General features: G+C 43.8%; 1 protein-coding gene across 4 annotated transcripts in view; it reads left to right on the plus strand.

The window, feature by feature from the left end:
- Positions 1–3,216: 3,216 nt before the first annotated feature.
- LOC109891667 (homeodomain-interacting protein kinase 1) overlaps positions 3,217–17,092 on the plus strand; it is a 66,784-nt gene continuing 52,908 nt past the window's right edge. For 3 of the 4 annotated variants that reach the window (XM_031825771.1, XM_031825772.1, XM_031825773.1), the window contains exons 1-2: positions 3,217–3,577; positions 12,186–12,934. In XM_031825771.1, the coding sequence (XP_031681631.1) occupies positions 12,188–12,934 (747 nt within the window). In that variant the 5' untranslated portion in view covers positions 3,217–3,577; positions 12,186–12,187. The remainder of the gene's footprint in view (positions 3,578–12,185; positions 12,935–17,092) is intronic. The other variant, XM_031825770.1, reaches the window with a different exon arrangement.

Raw genomic sequence — 17,092 nt, forward strand, 5'->3', positions numbered from 1 at the left:
GAGTTCCTCATTGAGGACCATGTATGTTGTATTGATCCGGTCTGACAGGAAAGGAGTGGGGGGGGGGGGGCTGGGGGACCATGTATGTTGCATTGATCCGGTCTGTAATAGACTATGGCAGTATAGCGTATGGTTCGGCAGCCCGGACATCATTGGAAAGGCTAGATGTTATACAGGGAGTGGGGCGTTTCAGACCTCCCCATTGGCTGAACTACAGGTGGAGATGGGGGATATGCCATTGCAGATTAGGAGACAGCAGCTGGTAATGAATTATTGGGACAACCTACAGGGACATGGGGTGTCTCCTCCTGTGAAAGGGATTTTACAGGCCTGCTGGGAACAGGAGCGAAGACCGAACACAAGCTTTGGGTGGGTGGGATAATACCCAGGTGAAGGAGATGGGACTGTATGGAAGGGAGTTTAGTCCAACGGTAGATATTCCTGTAAATCCACCATGGCTCCTCCCACCTCCAGTAGTAGATCTAGAACTATTGGAGAGACTACAGAAAGATAGGGAGGGTGTTGATCCATCTGATTGGTTTAAGAGACGTCTGGATACTGTGTATCAGAATTTTGTGGCAATTTACACAGATGGTTCAAAAGATCCAATGACAAGACGTACTGGGTCAGCATCTGTAGTGCAAGAATGTGGGTTGAGAGTCAGGAAACGTATTACAGATCATCTGGCTGTATATGTGGCGGAGCTGATGGCCATACTGTTGGCCTTGCAGTGGGTGGAGGAAGTCAAGCCACACAGAGTAGTTATTTGCTCTGATTCATGTGCAGTGTTAATGAGTCTCCAGTCCTTTAGGTCATGTAACAGACAAGATCTGCTTTAATGAGGTGCTACAAACCCATGGCAGGATAAACAGATAAGATTGACTTGGGTCCCAGCTCATGTGGGGGTGGAGGGGAAGGAGGCAGTTGATGTATTGGCTAAACAAGCACTTAGTAGTGGGGATGTTGATGGACAGTGATGCTGTAGAGATGACAGGAGCAGGTTAAAAGCCTGATATAGACAGTGATGGTGTAGAGATGACAGGCTAAAAGCCTGATATAGACAGTGATGGTGTAGAGATGACAGGAGCAGGTTAAAAGCCTGATATGGACAGTGATGGTGTAGAGATGACAGGTTAAAGCCTGATATAGACAGTGATGGTGTAGAGATGACAGGTTAAAAGCCTGATATAGACAGTGATGGTGTAGAGATCACAGGAGCAGGTTTAAAGCCTGATATAGACAGTGATGGTGTAGAGATTACAGGTTAAAAGCCTGATATAGACAGTGATGGTGTAGCGATGACAGGTTAAAAGCCTGATATAGACAGTGATGGTGTAGAGATGACAGGAGCAGGTTAAAAGCCTGATATAGACAGTGATGGTATAGAGATGACAGGTTAAAAGCCTGATATAGACAGTGATGGTGTAGAGATGACAGGTTAACAGCCTGATATAGACAGTGATGGTGTAGAGATGACAGGTTAAAAGCCTGATATAGACAGTGATGGTGTAGAGATGACAGGAGCAGGTTAACAGCCTGATATGGACAGTGATGGTGTAGAGATGACAGGAGCAGGTTAAAGCCTGATATAGACAGTGATGGTGTAGAGATGACAGGAGCAGGTTAAAAGCCTGATATGGACAGTGATGGTGTAGAGATGGCAGGAGCAGGTTAAAAGCCTGATATAGACAGTGATGGTGTAGAGATGACAGGTTAAAAGCCTGATATAGACAGTGATGGTGTAGAGATGGCAGGAGCAGGTTAAAAGCCTGATATAGACAGTGATGGTGTAGAGATGACAGGTTAAAAGCCTGATATGGACAGTGATGGTGTAGAGATGACAGGAGCAGGTTAAAAGCCTGATATGGACAGTGATGGTGTAGAGATGGCAGGAGCAGGTTAAAAGCCTGATATAGACAGTGATGGTGTAGAGATGACAGGTTAAAAGCCTGATATAGACAGTGGTGGTGTAGAGATGACAGGAGCAGGTTAAAAGCCTGATATAGACAGTGATGATGCAGAGATGACAGGTTAAAAGCCTGATATAGACAGTGATGGTGTAGAGATGACAGGAGCAGGTTAAAAGCCTGATATAGACAGTGATGGTGTAGAGATGACAGGCTAAAAGCCTGATATAGACAGTGATGGTGTAGAGATGACAGGAGCAGGTTAAAAGCCTGATATAGACAGTGATGTGTAGAGATGACAGGAGCAGGTTAAAAGCCTGATATGGACAGTGATGGTGTAGAGATGGCAGGAGCAGGTTTAAAGCCTGATATGAACAGTGATGGTATAGAGATGGCAGGAGCATTGGAATAGAGATTCTAAAGGCAGGCATTTATTTCAAGTACAGAGGAAAGTCTGGAAAGGGAGGACGGCAGGAAAGGATAGGAGAGAGGAGGCTATTTTTTACAAGATTATGGGTGGGACACAGCCAGTAGATTAAGGGTGGGACACAGCCAGTATAATAAGGGTGGGACACAGACAGTAGATTAAGGGTGGGACACAGACAGTATAATAAGGGTGGGACACAGACAGTAGATTAAGGGTGGGACACAGACAGTAGATTAAGGGTGGGACACAGACAGTAGATTAAGGGTGGGACACAGACGGTAGATTAAGGGTGGGACACAGCCAGTAGATTAAGGGTGGGACACAGCCAGTAGATTAAGGGTGGGACACAGACAGTAGATTAAGGGAGGGACACAGCCAGTAGATTAAGGGTGGGACACAGCCAGTAGATTAAGGGTGGGACACAGCCAGTAGATTAAGGGTGGGAGGGACACAGCCAGTAGATTAAGGGTGGGACACAGACAGTAGATTAAGGGAGGGACACAGCCGGTTGAATAAGACCTTAAATGTGATGGGAAAGCATCCAACAGGAAAGTGTGATTATTACCAGGAAACAGAGACCCTGGAGCATGTACTGCTACAGTGTGGGCAGTATCAGAGGGAAAGAGAGAGGCTGACATCTAGTATGAGGGAGAAGGGCATACAGGAAATTATTTTAAAGAGTATATTGAGTAGAACGTCATTAGATATAGTCTGACATATTTTTTCTTTTTTGAGAGCAACGGGGCTGGCGGGTAGGATTTAGTTTGTCCCGGTCTCTGGCCCCCACTCCAGTACAGTAGGTGGCGGTAAATGCACCATAACGCTACATACCAACCGCCGATAATACCCTACCGCAGAAGAAGAATCCGTGACCCGGAAGTACATTGCATTTCTGGCTTGCTACACAGCGGTCTGCTGTTAGGTGGTCTTATGATCGGGTTTTACCTTATAAAATAAGTGTTTTTTAATTGACCGAAATACGTTTTTATTATTTTATTGCTTTTTATTTCATTTTTATTTAAACCGAATCGACTGTTTCCGACCGAAACCCCCACGCGAATTGTGTGTTTCTTCTTATCTACTTCTCTGTCGTTGGAAAACAATGAAATGAAGGCCTAGCGTTACTAGTTAATCGGCAAAATAGCGAACGTCAGCTAACTAAATCAGATAATCTGCTAGCCTGTGTGGGATTTCAATTGATGACTGTATTAATCATCGACATTACACTGTGAAATCAAATCAGGTATGTAGATGGTTTATGTCTCAAGCACGATGTTTTCGGTAGGGTTTACATCCCGAGGGGGATATTGACGTTTCTAACTACGTTAGTTAGCTAGGCTTGAAATGGGACAAGTAGCTAAAGTTAGCCAGCTAGCTACTCTAGTTGTCTATGTCTTCAGTAATGACAATCTCGGCTAGCTCTGTTTTATTTTTCTGCGTTTGATCGATTGTATTGTTTGAGAAATGGGTAACATACAATAAAACGTCCTATTGAATAGATCAGGGCTTCCCAAACTGTTTTGCTTCGTGACCCACCGATTGAGTTGTATTTTGAGTTGCGACCCACCATAAGGGTTGAGGGGTGCAAAAACAAGTAGACCAAGCAATACATCAACAATATTATCTTGGCAGCAGATTGAAACTGTAGCATTTTCAAAGTTAATCTCATGCAAATCCAGACACCCTGCCATGGAACTGAAAGTAAAACGTTACCGTTTTTAAGCTAATTTCATTACAATTTGATATGGCCAATGCTGTTTCTTCTGCTCAAACATATAACAATCAATGGGGCCCTGATTGTCTAGCTTGTATTTTGTTGATTGTAAAAGATGAAAGATTATAGGCTATTGTAAAATGTACAAGGCCTTTTTTTTTTTTTACATCAAATCTATTCGGTTTTAGATGTTTAAGTTTACAGTGGAAATATTTATATATATATATATATATATATATACACACACTCTTAACAAAAATATAAATGCAACACTTTCAAAGATTATACTGAGTTACAGTTCATATAAGGAAATAAGTCAATTGAAATATATTAATTTGTCCCTAATCTATCTATGGATTTAACATGATTTGGAGGGCATAGGGCTCCAATTTGGAGGGCATAGGCCTGGCACTGGGGAGCCAGGCACAGCCAATCAGAATGACTTTTTGCGCCACAAAGGTGCTTTATTACAGACATAAATACTCCTCCGAATCCCGCAGGTGATGAAGCTGGGTGTGGATGCCCTGGGCTCGCATGGCTACATGTGGTCTGCGGTTGTGAGGCCGGTTGGACGTACTGCCAAATTCTCTAAAATAATGTTGGTCTCCAACTTATATTAGAGAAATGAGCATTCAATTATCTGGCAACAGCTCTGGTGGACATTCCTGCACCTCCCTCAACTTGAGACGTCTGTGGCATTGTGTTGTGACACAACTGCACATTTTAAAGTGGACTTTTATTGTCCCCAGCACAAGGTGCACCTGTGTAATCATGCTGTTGAATCCACTTCTTGACACAAACTGTCAGGGGGATGGATTATTTTAGTAAAGGAGAAATGCACACGAACAGGAATGTAAACACTTTTGTGCACAACATTTCAGAGAAATAAGCTTTTTGTGATTATGGAACATTTTATTGGATTTTGTATTTCAGCTCATGAAACATGAGACATGTTGTGTTTTATATTTTTGTTCTCTGTGTGTATAAATATATTATTTAGGTCAATGTCATCCAACCGCTTGGGAACCACTGCAATAGATTACACCTAGAGGTGAAATGTGGATGTTCACCAGAGTGGCACAACATTTTGATAGTTATCTAGCTAGGCCTTTGTCTCAGGAGAGTCCACTGTCTTGGCCTTAACATTGCAATGCTCAACCTAGATGGAAAACAGTTCAGATGGAGAAGCTCCTTCTCTGTTCTTTGTTGTATCATAAATGTCTAGTATAACATGTATAATGTTGATAGGTGCAGTTGTCTTGAGCACACTAGCTAGATAGCTGTTTGTGAACAACGTTGTTGTCAGCAACTTGACAGTCAGACACTAGATAAGGGCTGTGGCCTGTATTTTTATTTTGCAAGTCAGTTAAGAACAAATTGTTATTTACAATGACGGCCTGGCAAAAGGCCTCCTGTGGGGGCGGGGCCTGGGATTAAACATGTAAAACAAATAAAGGACTAAACACACGACAAGAGAGACTACACTACACTGCACTACACTACATAGAGAGACTACACTACACTGCACTACACTACACTACACTACATAGAGAGACTACACTACACTGCACTACACTACACTACATAGAGAGACTACACTACATAGAGAGACTACACTACATAGAGAGACTACACTGCACTACACTACACTACATAGAGAGACTACACTACACTGCACTACACTACACTACACTACATAGAGAGACTACACTACACTGCACTACACTACACTACACTACATAGAGAGACTACACTACACTGCACTACACTACACTACATAGAGAGACTACACTACATAGAGAGACTACACTACATAGAGAGACTACACTGCACTACACTACACTACATAGAGAGACTACACTACACTGCACTACACTACACTACATAGAGAGACTACACTACATAGAGAGACTACACTACATAAAGAGACTACACTGCACTACACTACATAGAGAGACTACACTACACTGCACTACACTACATAGAGAGACTACACTACACTGCACTACACTACACTACATAGAGAGACTACACTACACTACATAGAGAGACTACACTACATAAAGAGACTACACTGCACTACACTACATAGAGAGACTACACTACACTATACTACATAGAGAGACTACACTACACTGCACTACACTACATAGAGAGACAACACTACACTACACTACATAGAGAGACTACACTACACTACATAGAGAGACTACACTACACTACATAGAGACAACACTACACTACATAGAGAGACTACACTACATAAAGAGACTACACTACATAGAGAGACTACACTACACTACATAGAGACTACACTACATAGAGAGACTACACTACACTACATAGAGAGACAACACTACACTACATAGAGAGACAACACTACACTACATAGAGAGACAACACTACACTACATAGAGAGACAACACTACACTACATAGAGAGACAACACTACACTACACTACATAGAGAGACAACACTACACTACATAGAGAGACAACACTACACTACATAAAGAGACTACACTACATAGAGAGACTACACTACATAAAGAGACTACACTACATAGAGAGACAACACTACACTACATAGAGAGACTACACTACATAGAGAGACTACACTACATAGAGAGACTACACTACATAGAGAGACTACACTACATAGAGACAACACTACATAGAGAGACTACACTACACTATATAGAGAGACTACACTACACTACATAGAGAGACAACACTACATAGAGAGACTACACTACACTACATAGAGAGACAACACTACATAAAGAGACTACACTACACTACATAGAGAGACTACACTACACTACATAGAGAGACTACACTACACTACATAGAGAGACTACACTACACTACATAGAGAGACAACACTACACTACACTACATAGAGAGACTACACTACATAAAGAGACTACACTACACTACATAGAGAGACTACACTACATAGAGAGACTACACTACACTACATAGAGAGACTACACTACACTACATAGAGCGACAACACTACATAGAGAGACTACACTACACTACATAGAGAGACTACACTACATAAAGAGACTACACTACATAAAGAGACTACACTACATAAAGAGACAACACTACATAAAGAGACTACACTACACTACATAGAGAGACTACACTACACTACATAGAGAGACAACACTACATAAAGAGACAACACTACACTACATAGAGAGACAACACTACACTACACTACACTACATAGAGAGACTACACTACATAAAGAGACAACACTACACTACACTACACTACATAGAGAGACTACACTACATAAAGAGACAACACTACACTACACTACACTACATAGAGAGACAACACTACACTACACTACACTACATAGAGAGACTACACTACACTACATAGAGACTACACTACACTACATAGAGAGACTACACTACACTACATAGAGAGACAACACTACACTACATAGAGAGACTACACTACATAAAGAGACAACACTACACTACATAGACAACACAACACTACATAGAGAGACTACACTACACTACATAAAGAGACAACACAACATAAAGACACTACACTACATAAAGAGACTACACTACACTACATAAAGAGACAACACTACATAGAGAGACTACACTACACTACATAGAGAGACAACACTACACTACATAAAGAGACTACACTACACTACATAAAGAGACTACACTACACTACATAAAGAGACAACACTACATAAAGAGACTACACTACACTACATAAAGAGACAACACTACATAGAGAGACTACACTACACTACATAAAGAGACTACACTACACTACATAAAGAGACTACACTACACTACATAAAGAGACAACACTACATAAAGAGACTACACTACACTACATAAAGAGACAACACTACATAGAGAGACTACACTACACTACATAAAGAGACTACACTACACTACATAGAGAGACTACACTACACTACATAAAGAGACAACACTACATAAAGAGACAACACAACACTACATAGAGAGACTACACTACACTACATAAAGAGACAACACAACATAAAGAGACAACACTACACTACATAAAGAGACTACACAACACTACATAAAGAGAGACACCACAACACTACATAAAGAGAGACAACACAACACTACATAAAGAGAGACACCACAACACTACATAAAGAGAGACACCACAACACTACATAAAGAGAGACACCACAACACTACATAAAGAGAGACAACACTACACTACATAAAAAGACAACACAACACAACATAAAGAGACAACACTACACTACATAAAGAGAGACAACACAACACTACATAAAGAGAGACACCACAACACTACATAAAGAGAGACACCACAACACTACATAAAGAGAGACACCACAACACTACATAAAGAGAGACAACACTACACTACATAAAGAGACTACACTACATAGACTACACTACATAGAGAGACTACACTACACTACATAAAGAGACAACACTACATAAAGAGACAACACTACATAGAGAGACTACACTACACTACATAAAGAGACTACACTACACTACATAGAGAGACTACACTACACTACATAAAGAGACAACACTACATAAAGAGACAACACAACACTACATAGAGAGACTACACAACACTACATAAAGAGAGACACCACAACACTACATAAAGAGAGACAACACAACACTACATAAAGAGAGACACCACAACACTACATAAAGAGAGACACCACAACACTACATAAAGAGAGACACCACAACACTACATAAAGAGAGACAACACTACACTACATAAAAAGACAACACAACACAACATAAAGAGACAACACTACACTACATAAAGAGAGACAACACAACACTACATAAAGAGAGACACCACAACACTACATAAAGAGAGACACCACAACACTACATAAAGAGAGACACCACAACACTACATAAAGAGAGACAACACTACACTACATAAAGAGACTACACTACATAAAGAGACTACACTACATAGAGAGACTACACTACACTACATAAAGAGACAACACTACATAAAGAGACAACACTACATAGAGAGACTACACTACACTACATAAAGAGACTACACTACACTACATAGAGAGACTACACTACACTACATAAAGAGACAACACTACATAAAGAGACAACACAACACTACATAGAGAGACTACACTACACTACATAAAGAGACAACACAACATAAAGAGACAACACTACACTACATAAAGAGACTACACAACACTACATAAAGAGAGACAACACAACACTACATAAAGAGAGACACCACAACACTACATAAAGAGAGACACCACAACACTACATAAAGAGAGACACCACAACACTACATAAAGAGACTACACTACATAAAGAGACAACACAACACTACATACAGAGACAACACTACATACAGAGACAACACTACATAAAGAGACAACACTACATAAAGAGACAACACTACATAAAGAGACAACACAACATAAAGAGACAACACTACATAAAGAGACAACACAACATAAAGAGACTACACTACACTACATAAAGAGACAACACTACATAAAGAGACAACACTACACTACATAAAGAGACAACACTACATCACACAAAGCAGCCACAACTGTCAGTAAGATTGTCCGTGATTGAGTCTTTGAATGAAGAGATTGAGATAAAACTGTCCCGTTTTGTGCTCCAGGAGAGCTAGCTAACTTCCTTGCAGGGTTTTGTTACAGCCCATTTAGTGCACTACATTCGATCATTTGGGACGTGGGTTTCTCCTCGACACAGTTCAAATCTAATTTTATTTGTCACACGTGCCGAATACAACAACCTTACCGTGAAATGCTTACTTACAAGCCCTTAACCCACAATGCAGTTAGAATCATCATGACTAGCTTTAACCAACTCTCCAAAGACTTCTATAGTGCAGTCAGGCAATGGAAGAAGAGATGCACGTTAGCAGCCTAGAGGAGAGGAGATGAGATGCATGCTAGCAGCCTAGGTGAGAGGAGATGCATGTTAGCATTCTAGGTGAGAGGAGATGCATGTTAGCAGCCTAGGTGAGAGGAGATGCATGTTAGCAGCCTAGGTGAGAGGAGATGCATGTTAGCAGCCTAGGTGAGAGGAGAGGAGATGAGATGCATGTTAGCAGCCTAGGTGAGAGGAGATGAGATGCATGCTAGCAGCCTAGGTGAGATGAGATGCATGCTAGCAGCCTAGGTGGGAGGAGATGAGATGCATGCTAGCAGCCTAGGTGAGAGGAGATGAGATGCATGCTAGCAGCCTAGGTGAGAGGAGAGGAGATGCATGTTAGCAGCCTAGGTGAGAGGAGATGAGATGCATGTTAGCAGCCTAGGTGAGAGGAGATGAGATGCATGTTAGCAGCCTAGGTGAGAGGAGATGAGATGCATGCTAGCAGCCTAGGTGAGATGAGATGAATAATGCTAGCAGCCTAGTTGAGAGGAGAGGAGATGCATGCTAGCAGCCTAGGTGAGAGGAGAGGAGATGAGATGCATGTTAGCGGCCTAGGTGAGAGGAGATGAGATGCATGTAGCAGCCTAGGTGAGATGAGATGCATGCTAGCAGCCTAGGTGAGATGAGATGCATGCTAGCAGCCTAGGTGGGAGGAGATGAGATGCATGCTAGCAGCCTAGGTGAGAGGAGATGAGATGCATGCTAGCAGCCTAGGTGAGAGGAGAGGAGATGAGATGCATGTTAGCGGCCTAGGTGAGAGGAGATGAGATGCATGCTAGCAGCCTAGGTGAGATGAGATGCATGCTAGCAGCCTAGGTGAGATGAGATGCATGCTAGCAGCCTAGGTGGGAGGAGATGAGATGCATGCTAGCAGCCTAGGTGAGAGGAGATGAGATGCATGCTAGCAGCCTAGGTGAGAGGAGAGGAGATGAGATGCATGTTAGCAGCCTAGGTGAGAGGAGAGGAGATGAGATGCATGCTAGCAGCCTAGGTGAGATGAGATGCATGCTAGCAGCCTAGGTGAGATGAGATGCATGCTAGCAGCCTAGGTGAGAGGAGATGAGATGCATGCTAGCAGCCTAGGTGAGATGAGATGAATAATGCTAGCAGCCTAGGTGAGAGGAGAGGAGATGAGATGCGTGTTAGCAGCCTAGGTGAGAGGAGATGAGATGCATGCTAGCAGCCTAGGTGAGAGGAGATGAGATGCATGCTAGCAGCCTAGGTGAGAGGAGATGAGATGCATGCTAGCAGCCTAGGTGAGAGGAGATGAGATGCATGCTAGCAGCCTAGGTGAGATGAGATGCATGCTAGCAGCCTAGGTGAGAGGAGAAGAGGACATCACGATTACACATTTTTTTTTATTTGTTATTATTATAAAAAAATGTAACCTTTATTTAACCAGGCAAGTCAGTTAAGAACAAATTCTTATTTTCAATGACGGCCTAGGAACAGTGGGTTAACTGCCTTGTTCAGGGGCAGAACGACAGATTTGTACCTTGTCAGCTCGGGGATTTGAACTTGCAACCTTTCGGTTACTAGTCCAATGCTCTAACCACTAGGCTACCCTGCCGCCCCACATTGTGAGAAGTAGGATAAACTCCTGGGCCTGTATTCACCAAGTGTCTCAGAGTAAGAGTGCTGATCTAGGATCAGTTTTCTCTTTAAGATTGTAATGAATGGACAGGAGAGATCTTAGGACCGTATCCACAAAGCATTTCAAAGTAAGAGTGCTGGATCTAGGATCAGTTTTGCCTTTTTATTTCATAATGACAGATCCCAGATCAGTACTCTTACTCTGAAATGCTTTGTGTATACGGACCCAGGCCCCCAGATCTTTCGTGTCCATGTTATCGAAAAGAGAAAACGCACCCTAGTTCAGTATTCCTGTTCCTGAGATGCTTAATGAACACAGGCTCAGAGTCAGTTTTTGGCTGATAGGAGAGGAATTTAGCAGACAGTTGAAATGGACACAACACATATTCACAGAATGTATTTCTTGCTAAATGAGCATTCTGTAACATGCAATGTTTTTTTGTTGCTATAAGACCATTCATCAAGGCACGATGACATGTTAAATGCTGTATATGGATCTCTTCTTTTCTCTGTCCCCTCCTCTCCTTCCCTCTCCCCTCCTCTCCTTCCCTCCCCTCCTCTCCTTAGGTATGTCGTCCCAGCTCCAGGTGTTCTCTGCTCCCTCCAGCTCCTCCAGCGCATTTTGTCGTGTCAAGAAGATGAAGGTGGAGAACTGTGTTTGGGACGCATCCTCTGACTGCCCATACGGTTCCGCGGGGGGACAGCAGGGAGTAGGGGGTTACTCCTTCACCCCTGCACTAGGCATGGCAGTGCCTCCCTTCGCCCCCTCTGCGTTAGTGTTCCCTCCCGCCCCAGGCTCCCGTGGCCAGGTGGTGGTCAGGCCAGCAGACAGCACGGGCAACCTCCCCCGGGGTTCCAGTCGCCGCCTCAACGACCAGTACACACACTCCTCACACACAAACTCTGAGACGGCCAGCATGGGGAACGGGATGCGACGACAGGGCCAGAAGAGGAAGAATGACGAGGTCGTTAAAGGGAGCGGGAGCGGCTGTGGGAGTGTTCAGATCTTAGAGGAGCTCTCTGCCCCTCCTCCCGTCTTCTCTACGCGTACGGGGGGAGGAGGAGGGGGTACGGGCCAGTCCATCCCCCACTCGGCCCCCACCACCAAGAGCTCCAGCTCCAGTGGAGAGGGGGACTACCAGCTGGTGCAACATGAGATTCTGTGTTCGGTCTCCTGTAGTTATGAGGTGCTGGAGTTCCTGGGGAGGGGGACCTTCGGTCAGGTGACCAAGTGTTGGAAGAGGGGAACCAATGATATCGTGGCCATCAAGATCCTGAAGAACCACCCCTCGTATGCACGACAGGGTCAGATCGAGGTCAGTCATTTATTTGATTTGGATCGATTTGGTTAATTCATGTTTATCGCCCTTCAAGACGTGGTACTACTTTGTTAGGCTGTTACGCTTGGTTGATTTGAATTGGTGATGTGTATTTGCCTGGATTCCAGACTGTGATGTGATCCGTTTCACCTTCATGGTTTTGTGACGTGAGAGCATATCAGCTCGGATACCTGGCTAGACGTTTATTGTCTTTCAAGAGGAAATGTCCCATAGACCGTAGAGCGACTGCCCCTAAAAAAAGCAACCAATTTCAACCAATCCCCTTGAAAGCAGCCTATATCGATATGAATCAGACTAATTTAGTCTAGTGTCAAAAATTTTCCCCGGAAAGTGTCAATTGGATCATTTTGGTCTTTTAAAGTCAGTCAAATCAAATCAATCAAATCAAATTTTATTTGTCACATACACATGGTTAGCAGATGTTAATGCGAGTGTAGCGAAATGCTTGTGCTTCTAGTTCCGACAATACAGTAATAACCAACAAGTAATCTAGCTAACAATTCCAAAACTACTACCTTATAGACACAAGTGTAAAGGGATAAAGAATATGTACATAAGGATATATGAATGAGTGATGGTACAGAGCGGCATAGGCAAGATACAGTAGATGGTATTGAGTGCAGTATATACATATGAGATGAGTATGTAAACAAAGTGGCATAGTTAAAGTGGCTAGTGATACATGTATTACATAAAGATGCAGTAGATGATATAGAGTACAGTATATACATATACATATGAGATGAATAATGTAGGGTATGTAAACATTATATTAGGTAGCATTGTTTAAAGTGGCTAGTGATATATTTTACATCATTTCCCATCAATTCCCATTATTAAAGTGGCTGGAGTTGAGTCAGTGTGTTGGCAGCAGCCACTCAATGTTAGTGGTGGCTGTTTAACAGTCTGATGGCCTTGAGATAGAAGCTGTTTTTCAGTCTCTCGGTCCCAGCTTTGATGCACCTGTACTGACCTCGCCTTCTGGATGATAGCGGGGTGAACAGGCAGTGGCTCGGGTGGTTGTTGTCCTTGAGGATCTTTATGGCCTTCCTGTGACATCGGGTGGTGTAGGTGTCCTGGAGGGCAGGTAGTTTGCCCCCGGTGATGCGTTGTGCAGACCTCACTACCCTCTGGAGAGCCTTACGGTTGTGGGCGGAGCAGTTGCCGTACCAGGCGGTGATACAGCCCGACAGGATGCTCTCGATTGTGCATCTGTAGAAGTTTGTGAGTGCTTTTGGTGACAAGCCGAATTTCTTCAGCCTCCTGAGGTTGAAGAGGCGCTGCTGCGCCTTCTTCACGATGCCGTCTGTGTGGGTGGACCAATTCAGTTTGTCTGTGATGTGTACGCCGAGGAACTTAAAACTTGCTACCCTCTCCACTACTGTTCCATCAATGTGGATAGGGGGGTGTTCCCTCGGCTGTTTCCTGAAGTCCACAATCATCTCCTTAGTTTTGTTGACGTTGAGTGTGAGGTTATTTTCCTGACACCACACTCCGAGGGCCCTCACCTCCTCCCTGTAGGCCGTCTGTTCGTTGTTGGTAATCAAGCCTACCACTGTTGTGTCGTCCGCAAACTTGATGATTGAGTTGGAGGCGTGCGTGGCCACGCAGTCGTGGGTGAACAGGGAGTACAGGAGAGGGCTCAGAACGCACCCTTGTGGGGCCCCAGTGTTGAGGATCAGCGGGGTGGAAATGTTGTTGCCTACCCTCACCACCTGGGGGCGGCCCGTCAGGAAGTCCAGTACCCAGTTGCACAGGGCGGGGTCGAGACCCAGGGTCTCGAGCTTGATGACGAGCTTGGAGGGCACTATGGTCTTAAATGCCGAGCTGTAGTCGATGAACAGCATTCTCACATAGGTATTCCTCTTGTCCAGATGGGTTAGGGCAGTGTGCAGTGTGGTTGAGATTGCATCGTCTGTGGACCTATTTGGGCGGTAAGCAAATTGGAGTGGGTCTAGGGTGTCAGGTAGGGTGGAGGTGATATGGTCCTTGACTAGTCTCTCAAAGCACTTCATGATGACGGAAGTGAGTGCTACGGGGCGGTAGTCGTTTAGCTCAGTTACCTTAGCTTTCTTGGGAACAGGAACAATGGTGGCCCTCTTGAAGCATGTGGGAACAACAGACTGGGATAAGGATTGATTGAATATGACCGTAAACACACCAGCCAGCTGGTCTGCGCATACTCTGAGGGCGCGGCTGGGGATGCCGTCTGGGCCTGCAGCCTTGCGAGGGTTAACACGTTTAAATGTTTTACTCACCTCGGCTGCAGTGAAGGAGAGTCCGCATGTTTTAGTTGCCGGCCGTGTCAGTGGCACTGTATTGTCCTCAAAGCGGGCAAAAACGTTATTTAGTCTGCCTGGGAGCAAGACATCCTGGTCCGTGACGGGGCTGGTTTTCTATTTGTAATCCGTGATTGACTGTAGACCCTGCCACATACCTCTTGTGTCTGAGCCGTTGAATTGAGATTCTACTTTGTCTTTATACTGACGCTTAGCTTGTTTGATTGCCTTGCGGACGGAATAGTTACACTGTTTGTATTCGGTCATGTTACCAGTCACCTTGCCCTGATTAAAAGCAGTGGTTCGGGCTTTCAGTTTCACGCGAATGCTGCCATCAATCCATGGTTTCTGGTTTGGGAATGTTTTAATCGTTGCTATGGGAACGACATCTTCAACGCACGTTCTAATGAACTCGCTCACCGAATCAGCGTATTCGTCAATGTTGTTGTCTGACGCAATACGAAACATATCCCAGTCCACGTGATGGAAGCAGTCCTGGAGTGTGGAATCAGATTGCTCGGACCAGCGTTGAACAGACCTCAGCGTGGGAGCTTCTTGTTTTAGTTTCTGTCTGTAGGCAGGGATCAACAAAATGGAGTCGTGGTCTCGTCTAAAACAGAGTTTGGAACCTGAGTGTGTCACAACTAATAAATGGTCATGTCTAGAAACTAGGTACCACTGAAGATAGATCGGTTGATAAGTCATTGATAAATGATCAGCCAATCTTTTTTTTATGTCATTATATTGTTATATAAAAGGGGGGATCATATTCAATATAACTCACACGTTGGTGTTTAAGCCTTTCTCCTGGTTGGCGTTTTGACGGATTTGTCCAAATTCGTGTGCCATAAAACATTTACTTTTCTGTCCTTGTTTAACGGATGTGAAATGTTATACTGTTACATTGGTGCCGTGACCCAGATCACTGGTTGCTGCGGAAAAGGAGGAGGCCAAAAGGGGGGTGAGTGTAACGGATGTGAAACGGCTAGCTTAGTTAGCGGTGGTGCGCGCTAAATAGCGTTTCAATCGGTGACGTCACTTGCTCTGAGACCTTGAAGTAGTAGTTCCCCCTTGCTCTGCAAGGGCCGCGGCTTTTGTGGAGCGATGGGTAACGATGCTTCGTGGGTGACTGTTGTTGATGTGTGCAGAGGGTCCCTGCTTCGCGCCCGGGTATGGGCGAGGGGATGGTCTAAAGTTATACTGTTACACTTGCTTCTGATTAGTCAGTTAAATTAGCCATAGATCCAGGATTCTTACAAGGTTCAATCTGTCAGATAATTGTTTTTTGTTTTTGTATAGAGGTCTCAGTAACAGTTAGTGTCTCCATGTTAACAGGGTGAAAACTGTTTAAATGGGCACATAAATCCAAAATAATGTCTTGCATTACGAAATCGAATGTCTCTAACCGACTCACCTAACCGTGATACTTAAAACCTAAATCGATACTGTCATTAGGGCGGCGCACAATTGGCCCAGCGTAGTCCGGGTTTGGCCGTCATTGTAAAATAATAATTTCCTAGTTAAATAAAGGTTAAATGAAGTAGAATATTTCTAATTATTATACTGATATTGTCACACATCATCTGATCCAGGAAGGAATTTTCTGACTGACAGTCAAGTGAAGAACAGCTGTTGGGATAGCGCGTGCGCGGCAACAACAGCCCAAGTGTTGGGGGGAAAAAAGGTGTTTGCGAGGAATGTCCAGAATACTTTGGTGTATCCTTCGTTATGCCGGTGAAAACAGTCATGCCTGGATCCACGTTGGATCTAATATCCCTAACGAATTGATGTTGTCAAACTTATTCAGAATGCTGCAGACCGCTTGTTGTTCAACCTTCACACGTTCTCCCAGAGC

This window comes from Oncorhynchus kisutch, linkage group LG5 (genome assembly GCF_002021735.2).
Source record: "Oncorhynchus kisutch isolate 150728-3 linkage group LG5, Okis_V2, whole genome shotgun sequence".
NCBI classification, from domain to species: Eukaryota; Metazoa; Chordata; class Actinopteri; order Salmoniformes; family Salmonidae; genus Oncorhynchus; species Oncorhynchus kisutch.